The sequence below is a fragment of the Giraffa tippelskirchi genome, chromosome 6 (assembly GCF_054371585.1).
Source record: "Giraffa tippelskirchi isolate mGirTip1 chromosome 6, T2T-mGirTip1v1.2.pri, whole genome shotgun sequence".
Lineage (NCBI taxonomy): Eukaryota > Metazoa > Chordata > Mammalia > Artiodactyla > Giraffidae > Giraffa > Giraffa tippelskirchi.
In genome coordinates, this window is record NC_137280.1 from 82,455,344 (window position 1) to 82,481,538 (window position 26,195).

The 26,195-nt window shown below is 45.6% G+C and overlaps 1 protein-coding gene and 1 long non-coding RNA gene across 9 annotated transcripts in view; one reads left to right on the forward strand and one right to left on the reverse strand.

The window, feature by feature from the left end:
* Positions 1–71: 71 nt before the first annotated feature.
* On the reverse strand, positions 72–2,479 carry LOC145508771 (uncharacterized). The gene is made up of 2 exons (XR_014055599.1): positions 2,382–2,479; positions 72–1,449 (listed from the first exon to the last, which is right to left on the reverse strand). It is a non-coding gene; the product is annotated as an uncharacterized LOC145508771 (long non-coding RNA).
* The window catches only part of PBX4 (PBX homeobox 4), a 52,775-nt gene continuing 28,314 nt past the window's right edge, over positions 1,735–26,195 (forward strand). For 6 of the 8 annotated variants that reach the window (XM_081496084.1, XM_081496086.1, XM_081496088.1 and 3 more), the window contains exons 1-2: positions 1,735–2,900; positions 23,042–23,115. In XM_081496084.1, coding sequence (XP_081352210.1) covers positions 2,749–2,900; positions 23,042–23,115 — 226 coding nt within the window. In that variant the 5' untranslated portion in view covers positions 1,735–2,748. Of the gene's footprint in view, positions 2,901–22,938; positions 23,116–26,195 lie in introns of all 8 variants that reach the window. The other 2 variants (XM_081496087.1, XM_081496090.1) reach the window with 2 other exon arrangements.

Genomic DNA, 26,195 nt, shown 5'->3' on the forward strand with positions numbered 1-26,195 from the left:
GATGCCATCCAACCATCTCACACTCTGTCTGCCCTTCTCCTCCTGCCCTCTGTTTCCCAGTATCAAGGTACTTTAGGTACATTATTTAATCACCATCTGCTTCTTGTGGCAAAGGTATTATACATATTTTTCATGTGAAGACAGTGGCCCAAAAAGATTGAGATTTGGCCCATGGTTACATAGCTTCAGAAGGACACAGAAGGGGCTAGAGAGGCCCCTGAAGAAAAGACTTCAGTTTTCCGTAAAGTCAAGAATTGGTCACAAGCTCAGCCTGGCTTTCCCCACTTCACTCTATGGTCTCAGATGTGCCAGACCCATGATGAGCCCGACCCATGATGAGCCCCCTCTCAGATGCTCAGAGAGACAATCTGCTAGGCACAAAGTGAACCAGGATCTGGATTCTCTGCTTCCATACCTAGTCAGAATTTGAACCCAGGCCTCCCATCAGAGACCAAATTCTTGAACTACCAAAGCATACATTGCCAAAGAACCAAAAACATGTAGATCTTTCTACATTGAATGGGGCTGGGTTTCCCTTTGGGAAACTCCTGGCCCTACAACAGCTCTGTGAGGAGGCAAGAATAAACTGGGGTGCTAGGTAACCCAGGGTCCAAGGTGGGCAGTGTGGTTCCTTGAGCCTGGGCCCTGAATTGCCAGAAGTGATGACCTTGGCCAGCACCTTCTACCACACAGATGAGTACACAGTCCTTGTCCCCATGGAGCTCCATGCCTGTTGGACAGGAGTATTTGTTTCGGATGCAGAGGCACTCAATCAATTCCTATGGGGTGGGAATCCCCTCAGTGGTCTCCAAAGGTAGCTCTATTTCATGTGCTCTGAGCTGGCTGCTGTTGCATCAGCATCTTCCAGGTTCTAACCCACACAATTCTGATCTCCTTTGGGATCTTGTGCCATTAGTTTTTCCCTCCCCTGTAGGTTCTCTCCTCTACCAGGTGACTTCACGTTTTTTTGTCTCAGAAGGTACTCATAGCTTTCAACCCCTTCCCCCCACCACTATTCTCTGAAGGACGCCAAAGTTACCCACCATTTTTCAGGTCTTTCGTGTGGTCACTGACCACACTAGTCACTGACATCTCCATGGTCTCCACGTGTTCTAGTACTTCCTGTTAACTGGGGCCATGTCGGGTTTTCGCATTAGATGGTGTTTCCTCTCCAACAGTAGTGAGAAGATTCTGAAATGTTCCCAGGAAGTTGAGATTCCTTTCTGAGCCTGTCAGAAATCTGTCCCCAAAGCAAACAGACTCTAGGAGGTCCCATGACTTTGGAGAAGTGATTTATGTCCAATAATAAATCCTTTTCTCTCACACAAGAATCCTCTGATGGTGGGAGTCTGAACGGCTAGAAACAAAGGCCTGTGAAGATTCACTCTGATTTGGGGATGCATCACAGGGTAGGTCCTCAGAAAGCATCCTTCCCGTGCTAGCAGAATGCTGTAGAGCGAAAGAATGAATGAACAAGCAAGGTCACTCTTAAGCTGAATCTTGAAAGGTGAATTGGTTTCTGCAACTGAGAAAATCACTCAGTTTTAACTTCCCACCCACCATCACCACATATTCCTGTGCCACCCATGGAACACTATAGGTGCAGCAGGGGGAGCCAGGAGGCTGGAAGCCCCAGTAACCTACTTGATGGGACCTAGGCTGAGGGACGCACTAGCTCACTGAGCAGGGGTCTGGGGCTCAGGGTTTCTGGAGATTGGGGGCCGGGGGGGGGGCGGCGGTTGTTGATGGGGTTCTGAAAGGCAAGGGAAGGTCTGAAAAGAAAGGGCGGCTTGAAGGAAAAGTGGAGTGTCTGAGAAGTTAGGATCTGAGATGTGTAGGTTCCTGAGGGATGCTCTGAGACATGCTGCTGCTGCTGCTGCTAAGTCGCTTCAGTCGTGTCCGACTCTGTGCGACCCCATAGACGACAGCCCACCAGGCTACGCCGTCCCTGGGATTCTCCAGGCAAGAATACTGGAGTGGGTTGCCATTTCCTTCTCCAGTGCCTGAAAGGGAAAAGTGAAAGTGAGGTCGCTCAGTCATGTCCGACTCTTAGCGTATCTGAGACATGGGAGCCCATGAAAAGGGGAGGGGGGAGGGCTCTGGCTCTGAGGAGAAGTAAAGTGTCTGAGCAGGAGCGGTCTCTCTGAGGAAATGCGGAAGGCAGAGATGTGGGAGGTGGGAGTCTCTGAAGCAGAGCAAAACCGGCGTCGCCCTCTCCGGCTGGAAGAATGTGTGCTTAGTTACTCAGTCCGATCCCATGGACTGTACCCCGCCAGGCTCCTCTGTCCATGGGGATTCTCCAGGCAAGAATACTGGAGTGGGTTGCCATGCCCTAGTCCAAGGGATTTTCCCAGCCCAGGGATCGAGCCCAGGGATCGAACCCAGGTCTCCCTCATTGCAGGCGGATTCTTTACAGTCTAAGCCAGCAGGGAAGAGGGAGGGGGTTAAAATAGAAAGCGCCGTTGCCTCAGCAACTTCCAAAAGAGTCCTAGGCCGTTGAGAGGGGCGGGTAGGGGGCGGGCGTGTGGGCGGGGCGGGCTGCTTGGGCGGCAGTGGTTGGCTGGCGGAGATAGTAGGGCGTGTCAATGGGCGGGGCCCAGCCGCCTGACTGGCGGCGGTTGGCCGTAGGCGGTGGTGAGAGGCGGGGCTCCGGGGTGAGCGCGCGGGGCGCACAGACTGCAGCAGTTGGCTACGACGTCCGCGCGAGCTTTCCAGGCTTGCCGACTCCTGGTTAAGCACCCGCAGCTCATGGACGCTCCGCAGCGCCCGCCGCGCCCCGCGCCGCCACCGCCTGCCCCGCGCCGCTCGCCGCCCGGGCCCCCACCGGGCTCCAACACAGGCGACGTCCTGCAGCAGATCATGGCCATCACCGACGAGAGCCTGGACGAGGCCCAAGCCAGGTGCTGGCGCGGATTCGGCGGGGGGCCATCCAAAGTCGCTTCACTGAAGGGGGCGGGCCGAGGGGCCGGGACCAGGGCAGCTGGGGTCGTGAGGGGTGAGGAAGGCGCAAGGTGAGAGACACGATGAGTCTCTGGGCGGAGAGAGGGAGGGCAGGGCGCATGGGAGGGGGAAGCTTGAGGAGGACTGAAGCGGGGTTTTGAGGCCGAAGGGACGTGAGGGGTTAAAATGGAACAGATTGAAGGGGGGCTCATGGAGCTAAGCAGTTGAGTGACGGATTTTAGGAGCTCGTCCTGAGGTGAGAGGGATGGGTTTAAGGAGAGTTTGTGGATGGAGAGGTTTATGGTGAAAGGTGGTTTCAAGGTTTATGGGATATAAGGGGGAGGCGTTTTGGAGATGAGGGGTGTAAGGGCTGAGGGGTGGGTACACACAGGATTTGTGAATAATGGACAACTGAATGAATCGGTGGTGTTTATGAAGATGGGAAATTTGGGAGGCCGGTAATGGAGAATGAGTTGTGGGAAATAAGACTGGGGAATGAAGAGATGGTGTCATTTGATTTGGGAATGATCCAGTAAAAAGGTTAGCGGGGAAGCTAAGTGGAGACAGAGGATCCCCTCCTTTTTTTGGATTAATTTGGTGAATATTTGTTAGATACTGTGTGTGGGGCACAGAGCTGGGTGCTGACATAGTCACTGTTCTCAAGCTAATGGTTTGAGAGAAAGAAAATAATAAAAATAAGTTGTGAGAAAAACTGTAAGTAAAGGGATGGAAAGCTGTGGGAAGCCAGATGGAGAGGGCACAGCACCTTCAGAAGCCCCAAGGTGAGAAAGCGCAGGAAGAAAGCAGAGCTAGGGACTGAAAGTCCCCAGTAGAGTGGAGAGAGTCTGGAACCAGGATCACATGGGGATGACAAGCCTCGGGAAGGAGTCTGGGTTTTATTTCAGTTGTAGTGGGAAAATCACAGTGGTTTTTATGTCTCACCTCCACCTACCACTTGTTGGCCAGCCAGGATGGTAGAATGTGCTTCACAAGGCAGCCCATTGTGTCTGGGGTCTGCTTGAATTGTTAGAAAATAGCAAAGCACTGAATGATAGCCTTTTGGAAGATGAGGTCTTGTTGAATGGGACCTGTTTGGGGTAAAGGGTGGTCCCTGTGGATGGGACCAGGGTCTGGAGGTGTGAATTGTACAGTGTCTAGAACCTTCCAGGGAGGACAGGTTGCAAAGCCAGGTGAACAGCAGTCCCAGAAAACAGAGGAGGCAAGTAAAAGGTGGATGTGGCAGGCATTCTTCAAACTTTCTTTCCTCCGCTTCTTATAACATGTCAATTCTTGCCACAGTTTCAAGGCCTCTATCTGGAAAGTTAAGAGCGTCACATATGCATACTTCCATCCCCACCCCCACTGGAGCAGTGTGCTAGGTGCTACAGAAACCAGGATGGCTAAGAGGTTCCCTTATAATAAGCTCATTCAGAAGTAAGGTGTGGGGGAGACTAACTTATAAACAGTCATCATAATAGCAGTGTGCTGAATAGAGGTAATTCCTGGCACAAACAGCTGGACCGGGAGAGGGTGCCCTTCTGTGATGCCCTGTCTGCTAAGTCAGTCTGAGAGCAAGGGCACTGTTGTACTTTCCTTTGTATTCCCAGGGCTGTGCACAATACCTGGCACCTAGTATTCAGTCAAGCTTTGTGGCACTTAGATTCTGGAAGGATTGGTTGGAGCTAGGGGAAAGGGAAAATGGGCTCTTCACACCCAGGAACCACAGAAGCAGTGTTTTCAGTGTTTGTGAAGTTACCTGTGTTCCTTCTGTTCTAGGCCTGGAGCTGCTTAATCAGCTTGAACTCTGCTCAGACATGGCCTTCCTCAGGCATGAGGCACCCCAGCACAGCCCCGAGGCTGCTGCTTTTCTCTTGTTAGTCTCGAGAGTCTCAACCCCCTTAGGTAGGCTTTAGAATGGAATGCAGTCAGTCACTACTTGCTGTTCTCAAAGAGAGTCCTTTTTCTTGGAAGGCTGCTGCTGCTGCTAAGTCGCTTCAGTCGTGTCCGACTCTGTGCGACCCCATAGATGGCAGCCCACCAGGCTCCCCCGTCCCTGGGATTCTCCAGGCAAGAATACCGGAGTGGGTTGCCACTTCCTTCTCCAGTGCATGAAAGGGAAAAGTGAAAGTGAAGTCGCTCAGTCGTGTCCGACTCTCAGCGACCCCATGGACTGTAGCCCACCAGGCTCCTCCGTCCATGGAATTTTCCAGGCAAGAGTACTGGAGTGGGGTGCCATTGCCTTCTCCTCTTGGAAGGCTAGGAAACGGAAAAGGGGAGGGTATGGGACTTGCTTTCCCACCACAGAGCTGTTAGGTGGCTGAGTCCTATTTTCTTTCTGAGGCAGAAAGAGTCCAGGGGTTTCTATTTTGAGACTTTGGGGAGCTTCACATCTGCCCTGCTTCTTGCATAGCCTCTAGATGAATTCAGGGCCCTCAAAGTCACCCAAGTCCAGACACCAGTCTTTCGTCCTCTGGTGGGCGGGCCACTTACTCCACTTCGGAGAAAACACAGCTTGGGTGGGTCTGTTCCTTGAAAGGAATGGCTACTGACTCCAGTATTCTTGTCTAGAGAATTCTGTGGACAGAAGAGCCTGGTGGGTTGAAGTTCATGGGGTTGCAAAGAGTCGAACATGACTGAGCGACTAACACTTTAACTTTTCATTCCTCGTAGTAAACCCAGCAGCCAGGTAGATTATCAACCTGGGCAGGGGAACAAACTGCATCTTTCCTGATTGGCCAACTGGGTGAGCCCTTTCTGAGCCTTTTGACCCTGTGCTCTCTCTGTGCCCTGCCAACCCTTCATAGCCCCTGAAGTCCATTTAGCTCAACTGGCTGGCAAGAAAGAATTTTTCATCTCAGATTTGAGGCCCTTGCAACCTGCTTTGTCCATGCGTGTGTGTTCAGTTGCTAAGTCATACCTGACTCTTTGCAACCCCATGGACTGTATCCTGCCAGACTCCTCTGTCTGTGGGATTTTCCAAGCAAAAACATTAGAATGGGTTGACATTTCCTTCTCCAGGGGATCTTCCCGACCCCCAGATCGAACCCACTTCTCCTGCACTGGCAAGCAGGTTCTTTACCACTGAACCACCAGGGAAGCCCACTTTGTCACCATTAAATGTGTTTAAAGAAGGAAAGCACACCTGTCCTCCTTAAACCTGGATTTTTCTTACACCTTTCTACGTTATTAGGAAGGCAGCTCCATGTGCTTGTGTGCAATTCATTCTGTCATTATAGCTTCAGCTTAATGGAGTCTTGGAATAGTGAACTGTGTATTATTCTTCCTTCCGGCTACACAGATAGTAGATGGACATTGGGGACCTTGGAATGTACCGTCTTAGTTGAAATTCAGCCCTCATCAGCTGTAGACTTCCTGTGTGAGGGATAACCAGTTTCCTTGAATGATCTTCTGACTTTCTTGGGTGACTGACACCCTGAGCTTTTCCTGGAGAAGGGACAGTTTTACAGTTTCTGATTTGGACCTTTCACTGACCATGTTCTCATTCATTTCTTATATGTAACCAGGAAGGCAGAAAATTTTCTCTCATTTGCCAAAAATTTTCTGAGTATATCGCTCTATCACGTAGAGCCTTATTTTTTATAATAGTACATTTCACATTTTGAAGTTTACATAGATTTTTTTCATTTGTTTCTTTTGAATACCTTTATGAATACTTTTGAATACCTTTATGAATACCTTTGAAACCTTTTATGAAGGGTTTATGAGATTGCCAGACTAGGGTTGAAGGCTCCTCTGTCAGGACTGTCAGGCTCCAAAGTTCTTCCTTCCTCCCAGAGTTCTTAACCAGTGTTTGAATCATGGGCCCCTTTGAAAATCTGGTGCAATCTCTGGGTCCCCCACCCCACTACCATGGCCCCAAACAGGGTACTTGTATACCACACCTTTGAGAATCCTCAGGCTTCAGGTGCCCTGGGGTCTGAAAGCTGCCACTCATCAAAGGCTGGTGGACTTACTTTTTCTCTAGTAGTGAGATTCCTAAGAAGTCAGGGTGAAAACTCTGGACCTGGGAAAGCTGAGGGATGAGTTTTGGAAATTTAATTTAAAAAGGGGCCACACTCGCCCTCTGCGATGGCCCACATTCTGTCTGTGGAGTATGCTTCTCTCTGAATCTAAATAAATCTACATCTTACCTATCACTTTGTCTCTCACTGAATCCTTTCTGCGATGAGACATCAAGGACCTGAGCAGAAATAGTTGGAATAAATTACCCAGTCTATAAAAACTAGCCACGCCAAATTTCGGGGCCACACTCACCCTCTGTGATGGCCCACACTCTGTCTATGGAGTGCACTTCTCTCTGAATCTAAATAAATCCACTTCTTACCTTAAAAAAAAAAAAAAAGGAAGCAGAATGGTCAGCAGTGTCGCCCTGGGGACCCAGGCTTCAGGCCTGATGTTATGGGAGAAGCAGCTAAAGAGGACTGGCCTTCAAGTCATTTTGCATGTTGGAAGGATAGATGGATTGTGCTGCCAGATTGGCAGATTTGGCTGTTATGGTCACTTCTTGACCATTTGCTTGCAAGGAAATGCAGGTACTTGCTACACTGTCCAATGTGGTAGCCCCTTGCCATAAATTAAATTAAAATGCATTAAAATTGGGGACTTTCTCAGCATCCCAGTGGTTAAGACTCTGCACTTCTATTTCAGGGGGCGTAGATTCAGTCCCTGGTTGACGAACTAAGGTCCCACATGTCACGTGGAGCAGCAAAAAAATAATAATAATTAAAAATAATAAAATGCATTAAAAGTAAATAGAATTAAACATTCAGTTCCTCAGTCACACTAGCTATATCTCAAGTGCTCAGTAGCCACATGTGGCTAATAGCTGCTATATTAATGAAGGTAAAAAACATTTCCATCACTGCAGAAATTTCTAGACAGCTGTGCTTCAGAGCAATGCTTCTCTCAGCTGGACTTGCAGCAGATCTCTGCAGAAATCCTATTGCATTGCAGATTCTGATGTACCAGGTCACAGTGGGGCCAAAGAGTCCACATTTCTAACCATCTCCCAAGGGTGCTGATCCCTGACCACCCTTGGAGAGGTTGGACTCTCAAGAGTAGGGATGAAAAAATAAAGAGTAGAGATGAGAATGTGTCACTTACTTCAGTTTTCATGGATCATTTTGCTTTGTTGTTGTTCAGTCGCTAAGTTGTGTCTGACTGTTTTCAACCCCATGGGCTGCAGCATCCCAGGCTTCCCCATCCTTCACCATCTCCCAGAGTTTGCTCAAATTCATGTCCATTGAGTCAGTGATGCCATCCTACCATCTCATCCTCTGTCGTCCCCTTCTCCTGCCTTCATCTTTCCCAGCCTAAGGGTCTTTTCCAATGAGCTGGGTCCTCACATCAGGTGACTAAAGTATTGGAGCTTCAGCTTCAGCAACAGTCCTTCCAATGAATATTCAGGGTTGATTTTCTTCAGGATTGACTGGTTTGATCTCCTTGAGTAGATGGTTAATCTGAAAAATGGAAATTATTTTTGAGCCCAAATTGTGTGTGGGCATAAGGAATTTAAAATTAACCACAAGGGTCACATATTAGCATTGTTTTGCCTACTTAATGTAGAAAGAAAATTAGAAATGAACCAAATAAAAATCAGAAAATAGTTGATTGTTTTCCCCTCTAGATGATACTTTTGATCTGGGGGCTTGGGGCCCTGTTGTTTCAGGGTCTGTTTAATTTCCAGTCCAAGGAAATCAGGTTTTAGAGGTTCCAGGCATTGTGTCTAATATTTCCTGTGCATAGTCTATAAAACCATAGCTCAAATTTGTGTTAGTTTGTAGAATTTGAGTCTAATAGCAAATGACCAATGGGGAATGGTACTGAGGTTTTTAGGGCAAAAAAGCTTTATATATAACAAATAAAAATATGATGAAGAGGGACTCCTAGTGGCCCAGTGGCTAAGATTCTGTGCTCCCAATGCAAGGGGCCCGGGTTTGATCCCTGGCTGGGGAACTAGATCCCACATGCCACAACCAAAAGACCCTGCATGCTGAGATTAAGACCTGATGCAGCCAAATAATAAATCCATTAAATAAATAAAAATTTTAAAAGGCAATTACAATGCAACAGATGAGATTATATGATAAAAAAACCCATCACTATTATACATGTGTTAGGAGCTAGCTATATGGCATATGGGGTGGTGTACCTGAAACTAAAAAGGTTATATTTAGAGGTTGGCTTTTAGGCAATATAATGGATACTTCAGTTAGGACCTTCATAACTTTCCTTAGGAAGAAAAGATTTTTAATCTGATTTTTACTTATTTGAGTTGTAAGATATTTTCTACTGGCCAGAATTTGCATGACTTTCTTAATTCCTCCAGTATTTCTGCAGATTTTACTTATAATATGGATTAAGTTCTGAATATTAAAAGGTGATAATGACATAAATTTGACTATTTATAGAACTTACTCAAATGGTGAGGCATGTACTGTCAATTGCCCCTTGTCTCAGTACCTCTGGGATACTAAATATGGGAACACAGACCACTAGAAGTAAGCACGTTAATGCATATCAGAGAGCATTCAGCCTTTCAGCACACCCATCAAAGAATCCAAGGAGTCAGAAGAGGAATTTATGGTTTGTAATTTCCTAAAGCCAGGTAGCATTAGCATGAGAGAATCTATTAGTCCAAACCCGGGAAGTAAAATTTCAGTGCTAAAATTTTCTTTTTCATCACCCTTAAGGAGGTTCTGAAAATACAAGTCAACTTGGTGCCTGGCAGTCTGTGTCCTTAGCCTGCTTGCAGGTTTTAGCTCTGCTCCTAGCTTAACACAGTTAGCTTGACTTGGTCTAGTGCCAAAGGAAAGTCTTGCTGTCCTTGGTGTACTTTTTCCAAGAGTTGGACTTTGCTGGATTTAAAATGATTTCCTGAAGCTATCTAGGATCACAGCAAAATCCCTTTTGAAGTGGTTTTATCAGTAAGTAAAGCAATATGTGAATGTTTCAGAAAAATTTCATAAATGAGCAGGTTTCAGTCATTTAAGTGACAGTTATGAGCACCTTGGGCCTTCCTGGTGACTCAGACAGTAAAGAATCCACCTGCAATGCAGGATACCTGGGTTCTGTCCCTGGGTTGGGACGATCCCCTGGAGGAGGGCATGGCAACCCACTCCCAGTGTTCTTGCCTGGAGAATCCCATGGACAGAGGAGCCTGGTGGGCTACAGTCCATGGGGTCACCAAGAGTCGGACACGACTGAGTGACTAAGCACAGCACAGCACTTTCAGAATACAGTGGTTGATGATGATGATGACAGCCATAATTTCTGGCTCTCATTAAATCTCCCAAAAACCCTAGGAAGTGGGTGGTTTCACTGAGCTTCTAGAAGAGGAACTGGACCTGAGTAAGAACTTGCCTGAGGTCAGATGACTAGGGTGTGGGTGGCTGGAGATTTGGCCTTATTCTCTTGAACTCTGGTGCTGACCTGCTGGCCTCCCTGCTTCTCCCAGTGCCCCACTGCCTCCCTAGAGCATGACATCACTCAGAGGAGCTTGGAGCTGATCCAGTACTGTGGAAGATTAGAAAGTTGGACTGGAGCATCAGAAGCTGTTTTTTAAAGTTCATTCTTAAGAATTTAATCTCAACTGCTCAGTAACCTTTCCTTTTGTGCCAGGTTCTGGGGATACAGCAGTGAGTCCCAAAAGCTCACAGTTCAGGAGAGGTAGACACTCTAGAGTGCAGTGCAGGGGCAACCAGAGAGAGGGTGATAAGGAATCAATCAGCCATGGCAAGAGAGACTACCTGTCAGCAAGATGAGAGCCCATGGAATGTGCACCCTGGGACACCAGAGTCCAGCTGAAGTCAGGCTGGGTGTCAGAAGCATCCCTGGAGGAGATGGCTGTGACCTGGATGAGAGGCTTTGCCTAGGCCAAGGAAGCAACAGTATTCCAGGCTGGGGCAATTGTGTGTGCAAGGAAGGCATGCAACATATGGTTCTGTCAGACCTGAGTGGAGGGCACGGCCTTTGAGGCGGGGACTCAGTTGGGTGACTGCCTGTCGTCTCTGCTGTCCAGTTGAGCATAAATTCCTTACCAAGCACCGAGCAAGGAATGAGCATGAAGTTTATTCTGTTCCTTGTATAAGTACTTCTTGAGGTACTCCAGGCTTTCCAAGGTGTTGGTCCTGGATCAGAAGAAAATTGAGTAGTCATTGGCTCTTCTCTACTATCCATTCTTCAGAAATGTCTTGAGACACTCATTTCTCTTGCAGATTGAGCCTTCCAGTGGTTTAAGCGCTCTTGCTCTTAGTTCTTATTAAAGCAACTTTCTTCTTTATTTATCACTTTCTCCTGCCCAAATCTAGTGTTTCCCCACCTCCCCCCCCCCTACTTTGGCCATGTCATGAGGTTTGCAAGATCTTAGTTCCCCAACCAGGGATTGAACCCAGGCCCCAGCAGTGAAAGCGCCAATGTCCTAACCACCGGACCTCTAGGGAATTCTCCAAATGTGGTGTGTTCCGGCCATCATCCTTTTTGATTGTCTCTCTCGTCGTGCAGCATTATTAAACCCCTTAATATGTCCTCTTCATTCCTAGAGTGGATGAGTGCCCACCAGGAGCTCAGAGCTCCTGAGGAGCTCCACCAGGAGCTGTAACAGAGGCCAGGAAGGAGGGGCTCCCAGCTGAGCCCTGTGTGCCTTTGGCTTCTCCTCTCTTCTTTGACCGTGGAAGCTAACAGTTCTCACCCTAGCTTTTGATTCTCCACTTGCCCTACTTCAGTCTAGAGATGTCAGAGTTCTGCCACTTTTCATTTCTCCTGTATTAGTTTGACATCTCTAGCCTCTACCTTTCCTTCAGTCAAATTGCTCAGTTATTGTGCCAAGTGTGGTGCTGGCCTGGACTTTCTACAATGTGTAAGTTGAGGCCTTCTTCATGCCCAGGCCAGATCTGGTAAGCACTGTCAATAGAATAGAGGGGGGAGTAATGAATCCAGGCTGGGAGAGGCCAATCCATTGGAGTCTTGAACTTGACAGAAAGGTAGGACTTCCCCAAGACCCCTGAAGAAGGGAATGGCTACCCACTCCAGTATTCTGGCCTGGAGAATTCCATGGACTGTATGTATAGTCCATGGGGTTGCAAAGAGTAGGACACAACTGAGTGACTTTCACTTTCACTTTTCACTTTCAAGACCAGCAGAGGGAGCAGGTCAGAGAGATGCTGGTGAAGAGCCTCAAATGTCTTGCTGATGGGTCTGAGTTTATTGGAGTAGATAGTGAGTAGCCATTTCACCTTGTGCTCAGAGAGATTCTCATCTCTCCGTGGTTTTGAGTAAGAAATTTTGCAGTAGTGTCAATCGTGACCAGTCCATGGGCAAATTAGGAAATAAGAACATTGAAATGAGCTTTATGCAGTCTTAAACTTATTCTACATAAAGGTTGCTCTTTCATTCAAGTCCTACAGAGTTTTTTCTTGTGTCGTATTGAATAATTTCCCTTGTTTCCTGGTGCCAAGGCTAGGTCCTGATTCAAGGCTTCATTTTGCTAAAATTGCTGTAATGATTTCCATGGTTGAACTTGGGTATCAGGACATATTCTCAACTCCCATTTACTTAGCTGTTTCTGTTTCATTGTGTGTAAGTTTGTTTTTTTGATTGACTGTACAAATGATTGATGACACCTACTATAGTTTGATTCTTCCTAGTTTACTAAGAAGTTTATTTTAAAATGCCAGGGGCATCTGCTTCCTGGGCTGCATTCCTTTCTGGAGCTCGGTACTCTCTGTGAGTTTCTAGGTTTTCCATCAAGATTTTTATTTCCTCAGGGTAGGGACCATGTCTTCTAATTGTTGTTCTTCACCTCGGTCTGTCTCCAGGAGGTACATAATATTTGTCAGCTAAAACAGTTCTTCAGAAATGAAAATAATTAAGGGGATTTGATTCCATCTTTTGTTGAGGTATTTGATCATTGTTACTCTCAGGGAAGTTTTTTCAAGAGTATCCTATTCTAAGGGATAAGATCTCTGGATGTATCTCTAAATCAAATTTCTCAATAATTTAAAATGATACCTTGTTCAGGAAATAAGTCAGAGAGAAAAAGACACATAGTGTGTTTTCACTTATATGTGGAATCTAAAAAATAAAGCAAGTGAACAAATAGAACAGAAACAGACTCACAGAGAACAAACTAGTGGTTACCAGAGGGAATAGGGCTGGGGGAGAGGCCAAATAGATGAAGAGGGTTAAAAGGTGCAAACTAGTGGCTATAAAAGAAGTAAGTTATAGGAACGTAATGCACAGCACAGGGAATGTAGACAATATTTTATAGTAACTTTGTTTTGAGTATAAGCTATAAAAATATTGAATTACTGTGGTGTATGCCCCAGTCTGGGCTTCCTAGTGGCTCAGTGGTACAGAACCCACCTGCAAAGCAGGAGCCTCAGGAGACCTGGATTTGATCCCTGGGTCAGGAAGGTCCCCTGGAGAAGGGAATGGCAACCCACTCCAGTATTCTTGCCTGGAGAATCCCATGGACAGAGGAGCCTGCGGGCTACAGTTCATAAGGTCGCAAAGAGCTGCATACCACTGAAGTGATTTAACACACACACACCCAAAACTAATGTAGCATTGTAAGTCAACTATACTTTAATAAAAAACTAGTAAACAACTACCCCCAAAATAAATAAAATGAAGCAATACTTTGCTCAGGAAGGCAGATCATTCCATAATTTGGAAAAGTAAATAACAGCTAAAATTAGAAGCTGTAGTACACTGTTGGTAGAAGCCAGGATGTGATTTATGTTCTATTCATTCCCACAGTCCTTTCTCCTTATACAGTGACCACTATATCGTAGTGCCTCAATGTTTGTCCTGTAAATATTGAATAAGTGGGGTTGGAGGGTGGTAAAGCTGAATGCTTTCATTTTCTGGCATGATTCTATGTGATAATAGTTTTGTTAAAGATTGGTTTTAAAAGGATATTCACAGATTTGTTTTTTAATTTAGTTTATCCTCAAGTTTCTTTATTTAAAGAATTTATTATTTCTCATTCATTGGAATTTTAATTCTTCATAAATATTAACATTTTGTTTTGTTTTAATGCAGATGCTTGGTTGGGCAGAACATGTCGTGTACTTGCTAGAAGTACCAACACAGACTTTGTTTTTCTGCCCACAGTCCCCTTTCACCACCTTACTATCTGGTCAGTTATCTGTTGCTATGTAACAAATTACCACAAACCTAATGGCTTAAAACAACATACCTTTGTGATCTCAGTTTCCATGGGCAGGAATCTGGGCACATATGAGCTGGGTCGTCTGCCCAGGGTCTCACAAGGCATCAGCCAAGGTGTTGGCTGGTCTGTGTTCCTATCTGAAGCTCTGGGTCCTCTTCCAGTCTTATAGGGTTGTTGGCAGAACTGTTCCTTGTAGTTATAGGATGGAGGTTCTTATTTTCTTGCCAGCTGTCAGATGGGGTCTGCTCTCAACTCTAAGAGACTCCCTAGAGTTCTGAGTTATGGCCCTCTCACAACATAGCAGCTGGCTTCAAGGATGACAGGTTACATTCCCCAGTCTACTAAATTGGAGTCATACATAATGTAACATAACCACAGGCAAGACTATATCATCACCATTGCTGCCCTGCAAAGTCACAGAATCTGCCCAAACTCAAGGAGAGAAGATTACACTCAGTGGGGGCCACCTTAGGGTATGTCCATCGCAGAAAATAATTCATCCTTTTTGGTGATGCTGTGAATTCACTGGTCTGTCATACTTTATGAACTCATTAATGGTTTGCTGTCAGCTGCTTGATCACCTCTAGGCCAGGAACATGCTGGAAGGTTAGACATTTGTTTACTTTTCATAATAAACCACAAAAAACATTCTGTGAAATCATTTTGTGTCCATTCAAAGGTGCCTTTATACTGTATCTTAAGTAAGATGTTTTATAAGCAGGAAACTGACCTGGGAATAAACTTTCCTAGAATCCCCTTTGAGAAGCAAAGCAGCCAACTTTATTCTCTTTCCTCTTTCCTTGTATTTTTAGGACTACATCACAGAGGATAACAAGCTCTAACCAGAGTTCATTTTTATGATGATAATAACTGCATCTATGGAAGGAAAACATTTTGACATAATATCCTATGTGATCAACTACTGTACACTATGTAAGAAAGACTAACATTTGGGTTCACCTTTACAGAACACCGAATCTCATCGCCCATTAACATTCTTATATTTGGCTTCAGAGATATGTATCTTAGTTTTGCACCCCAACCCTAACCATTTGAAAGGCGTCCCACAGGGGCACATGGTGAATTTGGAAAGCAAATGAAAATGAGGACATTCTCCTTTGGATCAACATTATAGTGAGTTGTGGCAGATGTTTGACCTTTCTCATGGTGTAAATCACATTTGGCTTCCATAATGAAGTTACTGGTTTTCAGGTACATTATGTGTCCTTGGCAGCATCTTTTAATAATGGATGCTTGGATGACAGCATTATAGGATTTAAAATCATAAATGCTTTTAAACATTTAAAGCAGCAGTAAATGTTAAAATAATGGCATGTTGCTGTTGTCCAGTCTCTCAGTCGACACCATTTACTTCAGCACGCCAGGTTTCCCTGTCCTTCACCATCTCCCAGGGCTTGCTCAGACTCATGTCCATTGAGTCAGTGATGCCATCCAGCCATCTCATCCTCTGTCGTCCCCTTCTCCTGCCTTCAGTCTTTCCCAGCATCAGGGTCTTTTCCAATGAGTAGATTCTTCGCATCGGGTGGCTAAAGTATTGGAGCTTCAGCTTCAACATCAGTCCTTCTAATGAATATTCAGGATTGATTTCCCTTAGGATTGACTGGTTTGATCTCCTTGCAGTCCAAGGGGCTCTCAAGAGTCTTCTCCAACACCACAGTTCAAAAGCATCAATTCTTTAGCACGCAGACTTCTTTATAGTCCAACTCTCACATCCATACATGATTACTGGAAAAACCATAACTTTGACTATATGGACATTTGTCAGCAAAGTAATGTCTCTGCTTTTTAATATGCTGCCTAGGTTTGTCATAGTTTTTCTTCCAAGGAACAAGCGTCTTTTAATTTCATGGCTGCAGTCACAATCTGCAGTGATTTTGGAGCCCCAAAAATAAAGTCTGTTGCTGTTTCTATTGTTTCCCCATCTATTTGCCATGAAGTGATGGGACCGGATGCCATGATCTTAGTTTTCTGAATGTTGAGTTTTTAGCTAGCTTTTTCATTCTCTTCTTTCACCTTCATCAAGAAGCTCTTTAGTTCCTCTTTGCTTTCTGCTGTAAGGGTAGTGCCATCTGCATACCTGAAGTTATTGATATTTCTCCCATCCCCTTTTCCTCTTCAGATTGGCAATCTTGATTCCAGCTGTGCTTCATCCAGCTGGGCATTTCACATGATGTACTCTACATGTAAGTTAAATAAGCAGGGTGACAATATGCAGCCTTGATGTATTCCTTTCCCTAATTTTGAGCCAGTCTGTTGTTCCATGTCTGGTTCTAACTGTTGCTTCTTGACCTGCATACAGGTTTTGCAGGAGGCAAGTAAGGTGGTCTGGTATGCCCACCTCTTTAAGAATTTTCCAGTTTTTTGTGACCCACACAGTCAAAAGCTTTAGTGTAGTCAATGAAGCAGAAGTAGATGTTTTTCTGGAATTCTCTTTCTTTTTCTATGATCCAATGAATGTTGGCGATTTGATCTCTGGTTCCTCTGCCTTTTCTAAATCCAGCTTGTACATCTGGAATTTCTCAGTTCGTGTACTGTTGAAGCCTGGCTACAAACAATCAAATTTGTATGCTGGCTTCTCGCATATATATACACCCTTGCGATTACAGTTATCCTCACTCTCTCCCTTGTGTTATCACACCCCCTCCTAGACTGGCTTTGGGGCATATAAACACGTGCTAGTGTCTCCCATCTTTAAAAACACACAAAGAAACAAAAACCTCCCTTGACTCTCCCTGTCTTTGACTTGTACCTGGGATTTGGGTGGGTTTTTTTCTTCTTTGGCTGTGCTGGGTCTTCATTGCCTCTTATGAGCTCTCTGTTGTGGCATGCCAGCTTTTCTCTAGTCGCGGTGCGTGGGGGATTTCTAGTTTTGGGGCACAGGCTCTAGAGCACATCAGCCCAGTAGTTGCTATGTTCTTTGTTGTCCCTAGGCATGTAAGATCTTAATGTGTTGACCAGGGATCAAACCCAAGTCCCCTGCATTGGAAGACAGATTCTTAACCACTGGACTGCCAGGGAAATCCCTAGGATTTGTTTTAATCAGGTATAATAAGATGAAAGACAGAGACAACTTCAAAAGAAGAGTTTATCACTTAAAATTCCTGAGAGAAGGCAGTCCACACCATGCAGGGCCACATGGGGAAGCACTATATGGGCAGAAGTGAGGAGAAAGCATGGCCTGGAGCCTTTATTGCAATTTTCATGAAGTGGTGCTAGTGGTAAAGAACCTGCCTGCCAATGCAGGAGACATAAGAGACTTAGGTTCAATCCCTGGGTCAGGAAGATCCCCTGGAGGAAGAAATGGCAACCCACTTCAGTATCCTTGCCTGGAGAATCTCATGGACAGAGGAGCCTGGCAGGCTATAGTCCATAGGGTCGCAAAGAGTCAGACATGACAGAAGCGGCTTAGCATGCCCGTGTGAGAAGGAAACAGTGAGGCTGGGTAGACAACTGAGCAAGTTTGGGATTGGATAGTTTCAATAATTTCAGCAGTTCCTCTCTCCTCATCTGGTAGCTGGCACCTGGGGTGATTTAGGGCTAGGGGCATCTTGACTGGTGCTGAGAGTTAGAGCAGTAGTTAAGAGTATGGGCCTTGGATTTGAGTTTGCATATGAAAGACACACTCTCAGACAAGTTGTTATGTGTGGATTTAGCTAGCCCTAGAAAAGTCGGTCTCTCCCTGCCCCAGGACGTCAAAGTCAAAGCATCATAAAAGACAGAACATGCCACAACTAAGACCGGTGCAGCCAAATGAATGAATGAAGGAATACATTTTTTTTAAATAAATAAAATAAGAAAAATTTTCAACATGACTAATATACACCCTGTCTTTTAACATGTGCTGCGTTTCTTTGCTGTTTTTTGTGATGGTGTCAGTTTGCGGTTTCTACTTCCACTTCCTCTCCCACCCCTACCCACCCTCTCCCAACCTTCTCCTCCCTCTGCTGAGTCAGTGACCAGTGACCTCCATGTTGCTAAATCCAAGGTCTCTTCTCCTGCTTCACCTCTCAGAAGCATTTCTCACAGATTACGCTTCTCTCTTTGAAACCGTCCTTGGTTCCTCCCCACTGGCAGTTTGGGCCCCAGTCTCCTCTGCAGGAGTTTCTCATCTGCTTGGCCTCTCCAAGGCCAGATGGCTGAGCCTGGGGCCTGGGGCCCTCTCCATGTACATTCTCCTGTGGTGATTCCCTCAAGTCTTGTGACTTAAAAGTGCCATCTCTATGCCCAGGGCTCTGTCATTACATTGCAGGAAGGTGGGGTGGACCCCTTCCAGGGCCAGAAAGTGGGCTCTTGTCTAACACTCAGAAATGAATTGTCCAAGAAGACACACGAGCTGACAGAACAAGAGACTTCATTGGGAAGGGGCGCCTGGGCGGAGAGAGGGAGGGTAAGGGAAACCAGGAGGACCGCTCTGCCACATGGCTCACAGTCTCAGGTTTTATGGTGGTGGGATTAGTTCCCAGGCTGTCTCTGGCCAATCATTCTGACTCAGAGTCCTTCCTGGTGGTGCACGCATCACTCAGCCAGGATGGATTCCAGCGAGGAGGATTCTGGGAGGTTGGTAGGACATATGGTGTCTCCGTTTGACCTTTCCCATATTCTTTCCGTTGGTGGTGGCTTGTTAGTTCCATATTTCTTACCAGGACCTCCTGTCGTAAAATAACACATAAATGGTTACTATGGTGCCTGGCCAGGGTGGGCAGTTTCAGTCAGTGTTTCTCCTAACATTTATGCTGTTTATCTCCAGCCTTGAGTCCATGCCTGTGTGCTATCTGCCTACCTGATTCCTCCTCTTGGGAAGCTTATAGGGATCTCAGGTATAACCTGCTCAAAACACAGCCCTCCTTTCCAGACCCTCCCCCAACTGTGCTCAACTCTCAAACCCCCGAAGCCCTCCAGTCTCAACAGCTTCTTAGATATGACCCTGAAGCACAAGCAGCAGAAGAAAAAAATAGATAAGTTTGATTTCATCAAAATGAAAAACTTTTCTGCTTCAAAGGACACTATAAAGAAAGTCAAAAGACAGCTTATAGAATGGGAGAAAAAAGTTTGAAAATCATATTAGCATCTAGTATCCAGAATATGTAAGGAACTCGTACAACTCAACAACAAAAAATAGCCTAATTTACAAAGGAACAAAGGGGACTTCCCTGATGGTCCAGTGATTAAGAATCCGCCTTGCAATACAGGGAACTAGAGTTTGATCCCTGGTCGGGCAACTAAGATCCCTCCTGCCACAGAGCTACTAAGGCCTCACCCCGCAACTACTGAGCCTATGGACTCTGGAGCCAGCAGGCCACAGCAAAAGACAGAGTCTGTGAGCCACAACAAAGATCCCGCAGGACACATCGGAGATCCCAAGTGCTGCAACTAAGATCCAGTGCAGTCAAATAAGTAAAGGATTTGAATAGACATTTTTCTAAAGAATGGCCTGCTGTACACCGGAAAGTACACAATATTGTAAACCAACTCTTTGTTGTTGTTGTTGTTTAGTCGCTAAGTTGTGCCCGATTCTTTTGTGACTCCATGGACTGTAGCCCACCAGACTCCTCTGTCCATGGGATTTGGCAGGCAAGAATACTGGAGTGGTTGCCATTTCCTTCTCCAGAGGATCTTCCCAACCCAGGGATTGAATCCATGGTCTCCTAAATTGGCGGGCAAGTTCTTTACCACTGAGCCAGCTGGGAAGCCCATAAATCAATTATACTCCAATAAATATTAAAAATAAAAAGACCAAACACACAAGAAAAAAAAAAAGGAAGAAGGCTGATAGGACTTCCCTGGTGGCTCAGTGGATAAGAATCCGCTTTCCCATGCGGGGGACCCAGGTTTGATCCCTGGTCCAGGAAGATTCCATAAGCCTTGGAGCAACTATGCCTGTGTGCCACAACTTCTGAGTCCACACTCTAGAGTCCGAGAGCCACAGCTACTGAGCCCCAGTGCCACCACTACTGGAGCCTACACACCCTAGAGCCACACACGGCAACTAGTGAAGCCCGCACGCCTAGACCCTGTGCTCCTCGAAAGAAGCCACCACAACAAGAAGCCTGCTCACTGTAGCTAGGGAAAGCCCGCACTCAGCAATGAAGACCCAGTACAACCAAAAAAACAGTGACCAATAAATACTTGAAAAGATGGACAACGTCGTTAGCCATCAGACAAAGGCAAATCCAAACCACAGTGCGATACCACCTCACACCCACAGCGGTGGCTATAATTCAAAAAAAAAAAAGTAACAAGTGTTGAGGATGTGGAGAAATTGAATCCCTCTTAAGCTGCTGATAGGAAAGGAAAATGGTGCAGCCACTGCAAAAGTTTGCCCTTTCCTTAAAAAGTTAAACGTAGAGTTACTGCATGATCCAACCATTCTCCCTAGGCATGTGGTCACACAAAAACTTACACGTGCATGTTCGTAGCAGCATTATTAATAATAATCAAAAGGTGGAAATAACCCAAATGTCCATCAACTGATGAATAGATGAACAAAATATGTTCTAACAATGGAGTATTAGTTGCCTATAAAGAGGAAGGAAGCACTGATACACAATATCTTGGATGAACTTTGAAAATGTGCTCTATGTCACCAAAGACCATGTGCTGTATGATTTCCTTTTATATGAAATGTCCAGACTAATCTGTGAAAGCAGATCAGGAGTTGCTGAGTGGGAGGAAGGAGAAATGTGGAATGACTACTAATGGGAACAGGATTTCTCCTTGGGGTGATGAAAGTGTCCTGGAATTAGGTAGTGGTGAGAATTGCATGTCATGAATTAGCTAAAAGTCACTGAATTATATATACGCTTAAGGGTAAACTTTATGATGTGTGAATTACATCTCAAAAAAATCAGCACTAATAAAAGTGCAGTACATATCACATGAAAACCACCCTGTAAAATCCCCTGTTGCTCCCTGTGTTTGTTTCCTATTGCCAGCTGTGACAAATGACCACATAGTAGCTTAAAAAGCACAAATTTATGATCTTCCATTTCTGTAGGTTCCAAGTCCAACATGGCTCTTGTTGGGCTAAAATCAAGGTGTCAGCAGGGGATTCCTACTGGAGGCTCTGGGAAAGTGTCCACTTCCTTGCCTTTTCCAGCTTGTGGAGGCCCCCTGCATTCCTTGACTCACAGTCCCTCCATCTTCAAAGCCCACGACACAGTGTCTCTGATCCTATGTCATTGCCTCTCTTTCACTCACCACAGTTGGGAGAGTTTGTCCCCTTTTAAAAACACATGATTAGTTGTAAATCAGCTATGTATATGTGTGTGTGTGTGCTCAGTCGTGTCCAACTCTTTGCAACCCCATAGACTTGTAGCCCTCCGGGTTCCTCTGTCCATGGGATTTTCCAGGCAAGAATACTGGGGTGGATTGCCATTTCTATTGTACTTCAATTTGAAGAAAAAAAAAAAAAGGACACATGAATTAGACTATGCCCATTTGTGTAATCCAAGTTAATCCTTCCATTTCAAAGTCGTTAATCTTCCTGAGAGTTCTTTTTCTCTTGTAAGTGGTTCTGAGGATCACCATACAGGCATCTTTGGGGGCCATTCCTCTGCCAACCACAGTTTCCATCACAGGTGAGCAGAGGCCAGAGTCACTCCCCTGACTTACAAGACTCTCTGGTCAGTCCCGTCTGCCTCTCTAACTTAGCCATACGGCCGTCTCCCTCACCCTTTATTCTACAGCATCCCGGTCTCAAGCCTGCTCTTTATTGTTTCTGGCTGTGCTGTGTCTTTGTTGCTGCACGCAGGCTTTCTCCAGTTATGGACAGCCGGGGCTACTCTCTAGCTGTAGTACTTGGACTTCTCGTTGCAGAGTCTTCTCTTGGGGAGCACAAGCTCTCGGGCCTGTAGGTGTCAGTAGTTGCTGCACGTGGGCTCCAGAGCACAGGTTCAGTAGTTGTGGTGCCACGAGGCACGAGGGGGCTTCCTGAACCAGGGATGGAACCGGTGTCCCCGGCTTTGCAAGGCAGATTCTTACACTGGCCCACCAGGGAAACCCCACACCTGGGGCCTTGGCACTGGCTGTTTCCTCTGCCTAAACATTTACTCTCTTTGGACCTCTTCTCACCTGACTTCTAGGCATTCTGATCTCAGCTTTGAGGTCACCTTAGAGACATGCAAACTCCAATCAGCCTTCTAGTCCCTCTAGTTTAAGTCACCGGAAAGTGCCCGCCACTGCTGATGGTGTGTGTGTATTTGTGCGGCATCTCATTGTCTCCATCCTGACTGCCAGGGACCTCATCTGTGGCTCTGTGACACTGCAATAGTGTGTGCCACTTAGAAGCTGCTCAGTTGTTGTTTTTCAGCCACTCAGTCGTGTCTGACTCTTTGTGACCCCATGAACTGCAGCACGCCAGGCTCCCCATCCCTCGCCATCTCCCGGAGTTTGCCCAAGAGTCAGTGATGCCATCCAACCATCTCATTCTCTGTCACCCTCTTCTCCTCCTGCTTTCAATCTTTCCCAACATCAGGGTCTTTTCCGATGAGTCAGCTGTTTGCATCAGGTGGCCAAAGTATTAGAGCTTCAGCTTCAGCATCAGTCCTGCTAAATTAACATTGAAGGACACTGGGATAGTTCAGTTGGGGTTTTACTTATGCACCGAAATGCTGCTATAGGGCAACATGTAAACAGCTTTCAAATTACTGGACCTTGAAATTTCATATTTGTGTTATTTAAATGTGCAGTATTTAAGGAGAAATATTTTGAATATTTGAATATTACTGTTTGGATTTGGTACAAATTGAATTCATTTGAAATGCTACGGTTCTGTCCTTTCATAGGAAATTTCAACAGAACTGGCAGACTCAATGTGGAGGATCTTTACTCTCATGCCCAGAATGACTCTTCACCTTCTCACATGCTCCTCTGTCACCTGTCTTTCAGAAAGCATGCTCTGAACTGCCATCGGATGAAGCCTGCTCTCTTCAGTGTGCTCTGTGAGATCAAGGAAAAGACAGGTAGGACGTTGAGAAGGTGCTTCCAGTGTGGATCCAGGACCACAACCACTTCATACCTCTGGTCCTGGCTCAGTCCTAACATGCATCCTGAGCCATCTTGCTCGTCACATCCCTCTCTGGCAGCAATGGTTCAGATGATTCACTCCTGACTTGTCACAGCCCTGCTTTCTGGTGTATTACACTCATTTATTTCATAGTTTGTAACCGGAGAAGTACTGTTGCCAGTGAGTAACAAGCAGCTGCATTCTTTGTATAAGACCTCAGAGGCATTGTGGCATTCCATTGTTTTACAAAAGGATCTAAGATGATAGAATTCGGAAAGTAGAATAATTTTGTTTTGCTTGTTTTAAGCATCCAAAGTAAGCCCCATGGAAGTTTCTGCCAATGGAAATTCTTTTGTTTAAAAAAAAACTTTATTATTTTGAATTAATTTAGACTTGTAGCAAGTTGAAAAACTAGTACAGAACGTTCTCATATACTCTTCTCTCAGCTTCTTCTAGTGGCAACATCTTCAAAACCATTGTTGTTGTTCAGTCACTCAGTCGTGTCCGACTCTTTGCGATCCCATGGGCTGCAGCACTGCAGGCTTCCCTGTCCTTCACTGTCTCCCAGAGTTTGCTCAAACTCATGTCCATTAGGTCGGTGATGCCATCTAACCATCTCATCCTCTGTCGCCTTTCCCAGCATCAGGGTCTTTTCCAGTGAGTCAGCTCTTCACATCAGGTGGCCAAAGTATTGGAGCTTAAGCTTCAGCATCAGTCCTTCCAATTCAGGCTTGATTTCCTTTAGGATTAACTGGCTTGATCTCCTTGCTGTCCAGGGGACTCTCAAGTCATTTCTAGCACCACGGTTTGAAGGCATCAATTCTTTGGTGATCAGCCTTTTTTATTGTCTAGCTTTCACATCTGTACATGACTACTGGAAAAACCATAGCTTTGACTATACAGGCCTTTGTCAGCAAAGTAATGTCTCCGCTTTTTAATATGTGTCTAGGTTTGTCATAGCTTTTCTGCCAAGAAGTAAGCGTCCTTTAATTTCATGGCTGCAATCACCGTCCACAGTGATTTTGGAGCCCAAGAAAATAAAATCTGTCACTGTTTCCATAGTGCAGTGATTAAAACCAGGAAACTGACGTTGGTACAATGCTCTGTAACTGAGCAACAGGCCCTATTTGAATTTCCCTGGGTTTGGTCCCAGATGCCCTTTCTCTGCTTCAGGATCCACACTGCTTGTAGTCATCATGTCTCCTTAGTTACCACCGATCTGTGAAGTTTTCTCCATTGTTATTCCTCATTCATGACGTTCATGCTTTTGCTGAGGACTGCTCAGTCGTTTATAGAGAGTCCTTCAGTGTGGTTTGTCCGTTGTTTCTGCATAATTAGACTGAGGTTGTGCATCTTTGGCAGAAATCTCACAGAAGCAAGGTTGTGTACTTCTTAGTGCATCATGTCTGAGGTGTGTGCTGTCAATAAATCCTACCACTGATAGTTCTGACCTTGATCACTTGGTCAAGGTTAATAACAATTTGAAGGTTTTTGTTTTGTTTTGTTTTTAATTTTTGATTGCACTGGGTCTTCGTTGTTGCTCACAGGCCTTCTTTAGTTGCAGCAAACAGGGGCTACTCTTCCTTGCGGTGCACGGGCTTCTCATTGTGGGGGCTTCTCATTGTGGGGGCGTCTCTTGTCGCAGAGCACAGGCTCTAGGCATGTGAGCTTCAGTAGCTGCAGCACACGGGCTCAGCAGTCATGGCTCGTGGGCTCTGGAACATGGGCTCAGTAATTGTGGCGCACAGGTTTAGTTGCCCCACGGCATGTGGAATCTTCCCAAATCAGGGATCGAACCTGTGTCCCCTGTGTTGGCAGGGGGATTCTTATCCACTGGCCCACCAGGGAAGTCCCCTGAAGATGGTTTATAAGAGAAGCCAGCAAATATGGTGCAGATATCTTTAAAACTAAAGTCATCAATAGAAGGGTTGTCACTTGATTTCTTAGAGTGAGATCAGTTATTTGAACATTGTGTGTCACTTTAGAGCATAGCACTTCAGTTATACTGGGGCTTGTAGAAAGTACATATGTGGTGCAAAAGTATGTTTCTTTTTTTATTTATTAATTCAGTTATTTTGGGGTCTTCGTTGCTTTGTGGGGGCTGCTCTTCGTTGCGGTGCACAGGCTCTAGGCATGCACAGGTTTCCACAGTTGCAGCTGGTGGGCCCTAGAGTATGCAGGCTTCATTAGTGATGGTGCAGGGGCTTAGTTGCCCTGCGGCCTGTGGGAGCTTCCTAGACTGGGGATTGAACCCATGTCCCCTGCATTGGCGGGTGGTTTCCTATCCACCAGGGAAGTCCAAAAGTATGTTTCTTTCTCAACATGGTTTTGGTGCAAGATTGATGTATACTTGACATGGACAGTGGCAGAGAGCAGTGACATGGTCTGAATTCCTTTTTGCTTCTGGTTCCATCACCCTGGCATGTGACTGAAAATTTTCCTGTCCCTAGTCCTTCTCTGTGAATTGGGGACAGTGATAACACTTAGCTCATGATGACTGAAGACTGTGTGAGTTCATAGATGTAAGATTGTGGGTGCAGTGCCGGCCTCCAGCAGTTATCTGGTGACTGAAAGAGAAATTCAATTTTAAACCTATTTAAGTTTCACCCAAATGCTGTAAGAACATAATATTCTTTTTTCCCCCCACAGTTTGAATATTTTTTATTGTGATAAAATATACATAACATAAAATTTACCTTCAACCATTTTTAAGTGTACAGTTTAGTGGTATTAAGTACATTCACGTCGTTGTACAACCATCACCACCATCTACCTCCAACACGTTTTCATCTTCCTAAACTGAGACTTTTCATGAGAACTAGCCTGTGGTATGAGTGTGTGTGCTAAGTTGCTTCAATCCTTTCTGACTCTTTGCAACCCTGTGGACTGTAACTGCCAGGCTCCTCTGTCCATGGAGTTCTCCAGGCAAGAATACTGGAGTGGGTTGCCATGCCCTCCTTTAGGGAATCTTCCTCACGCAGGGATCAAACCCATACCTTTTATGTCTCCTGCATTGGCAGGTAGGTTCTTTACCAG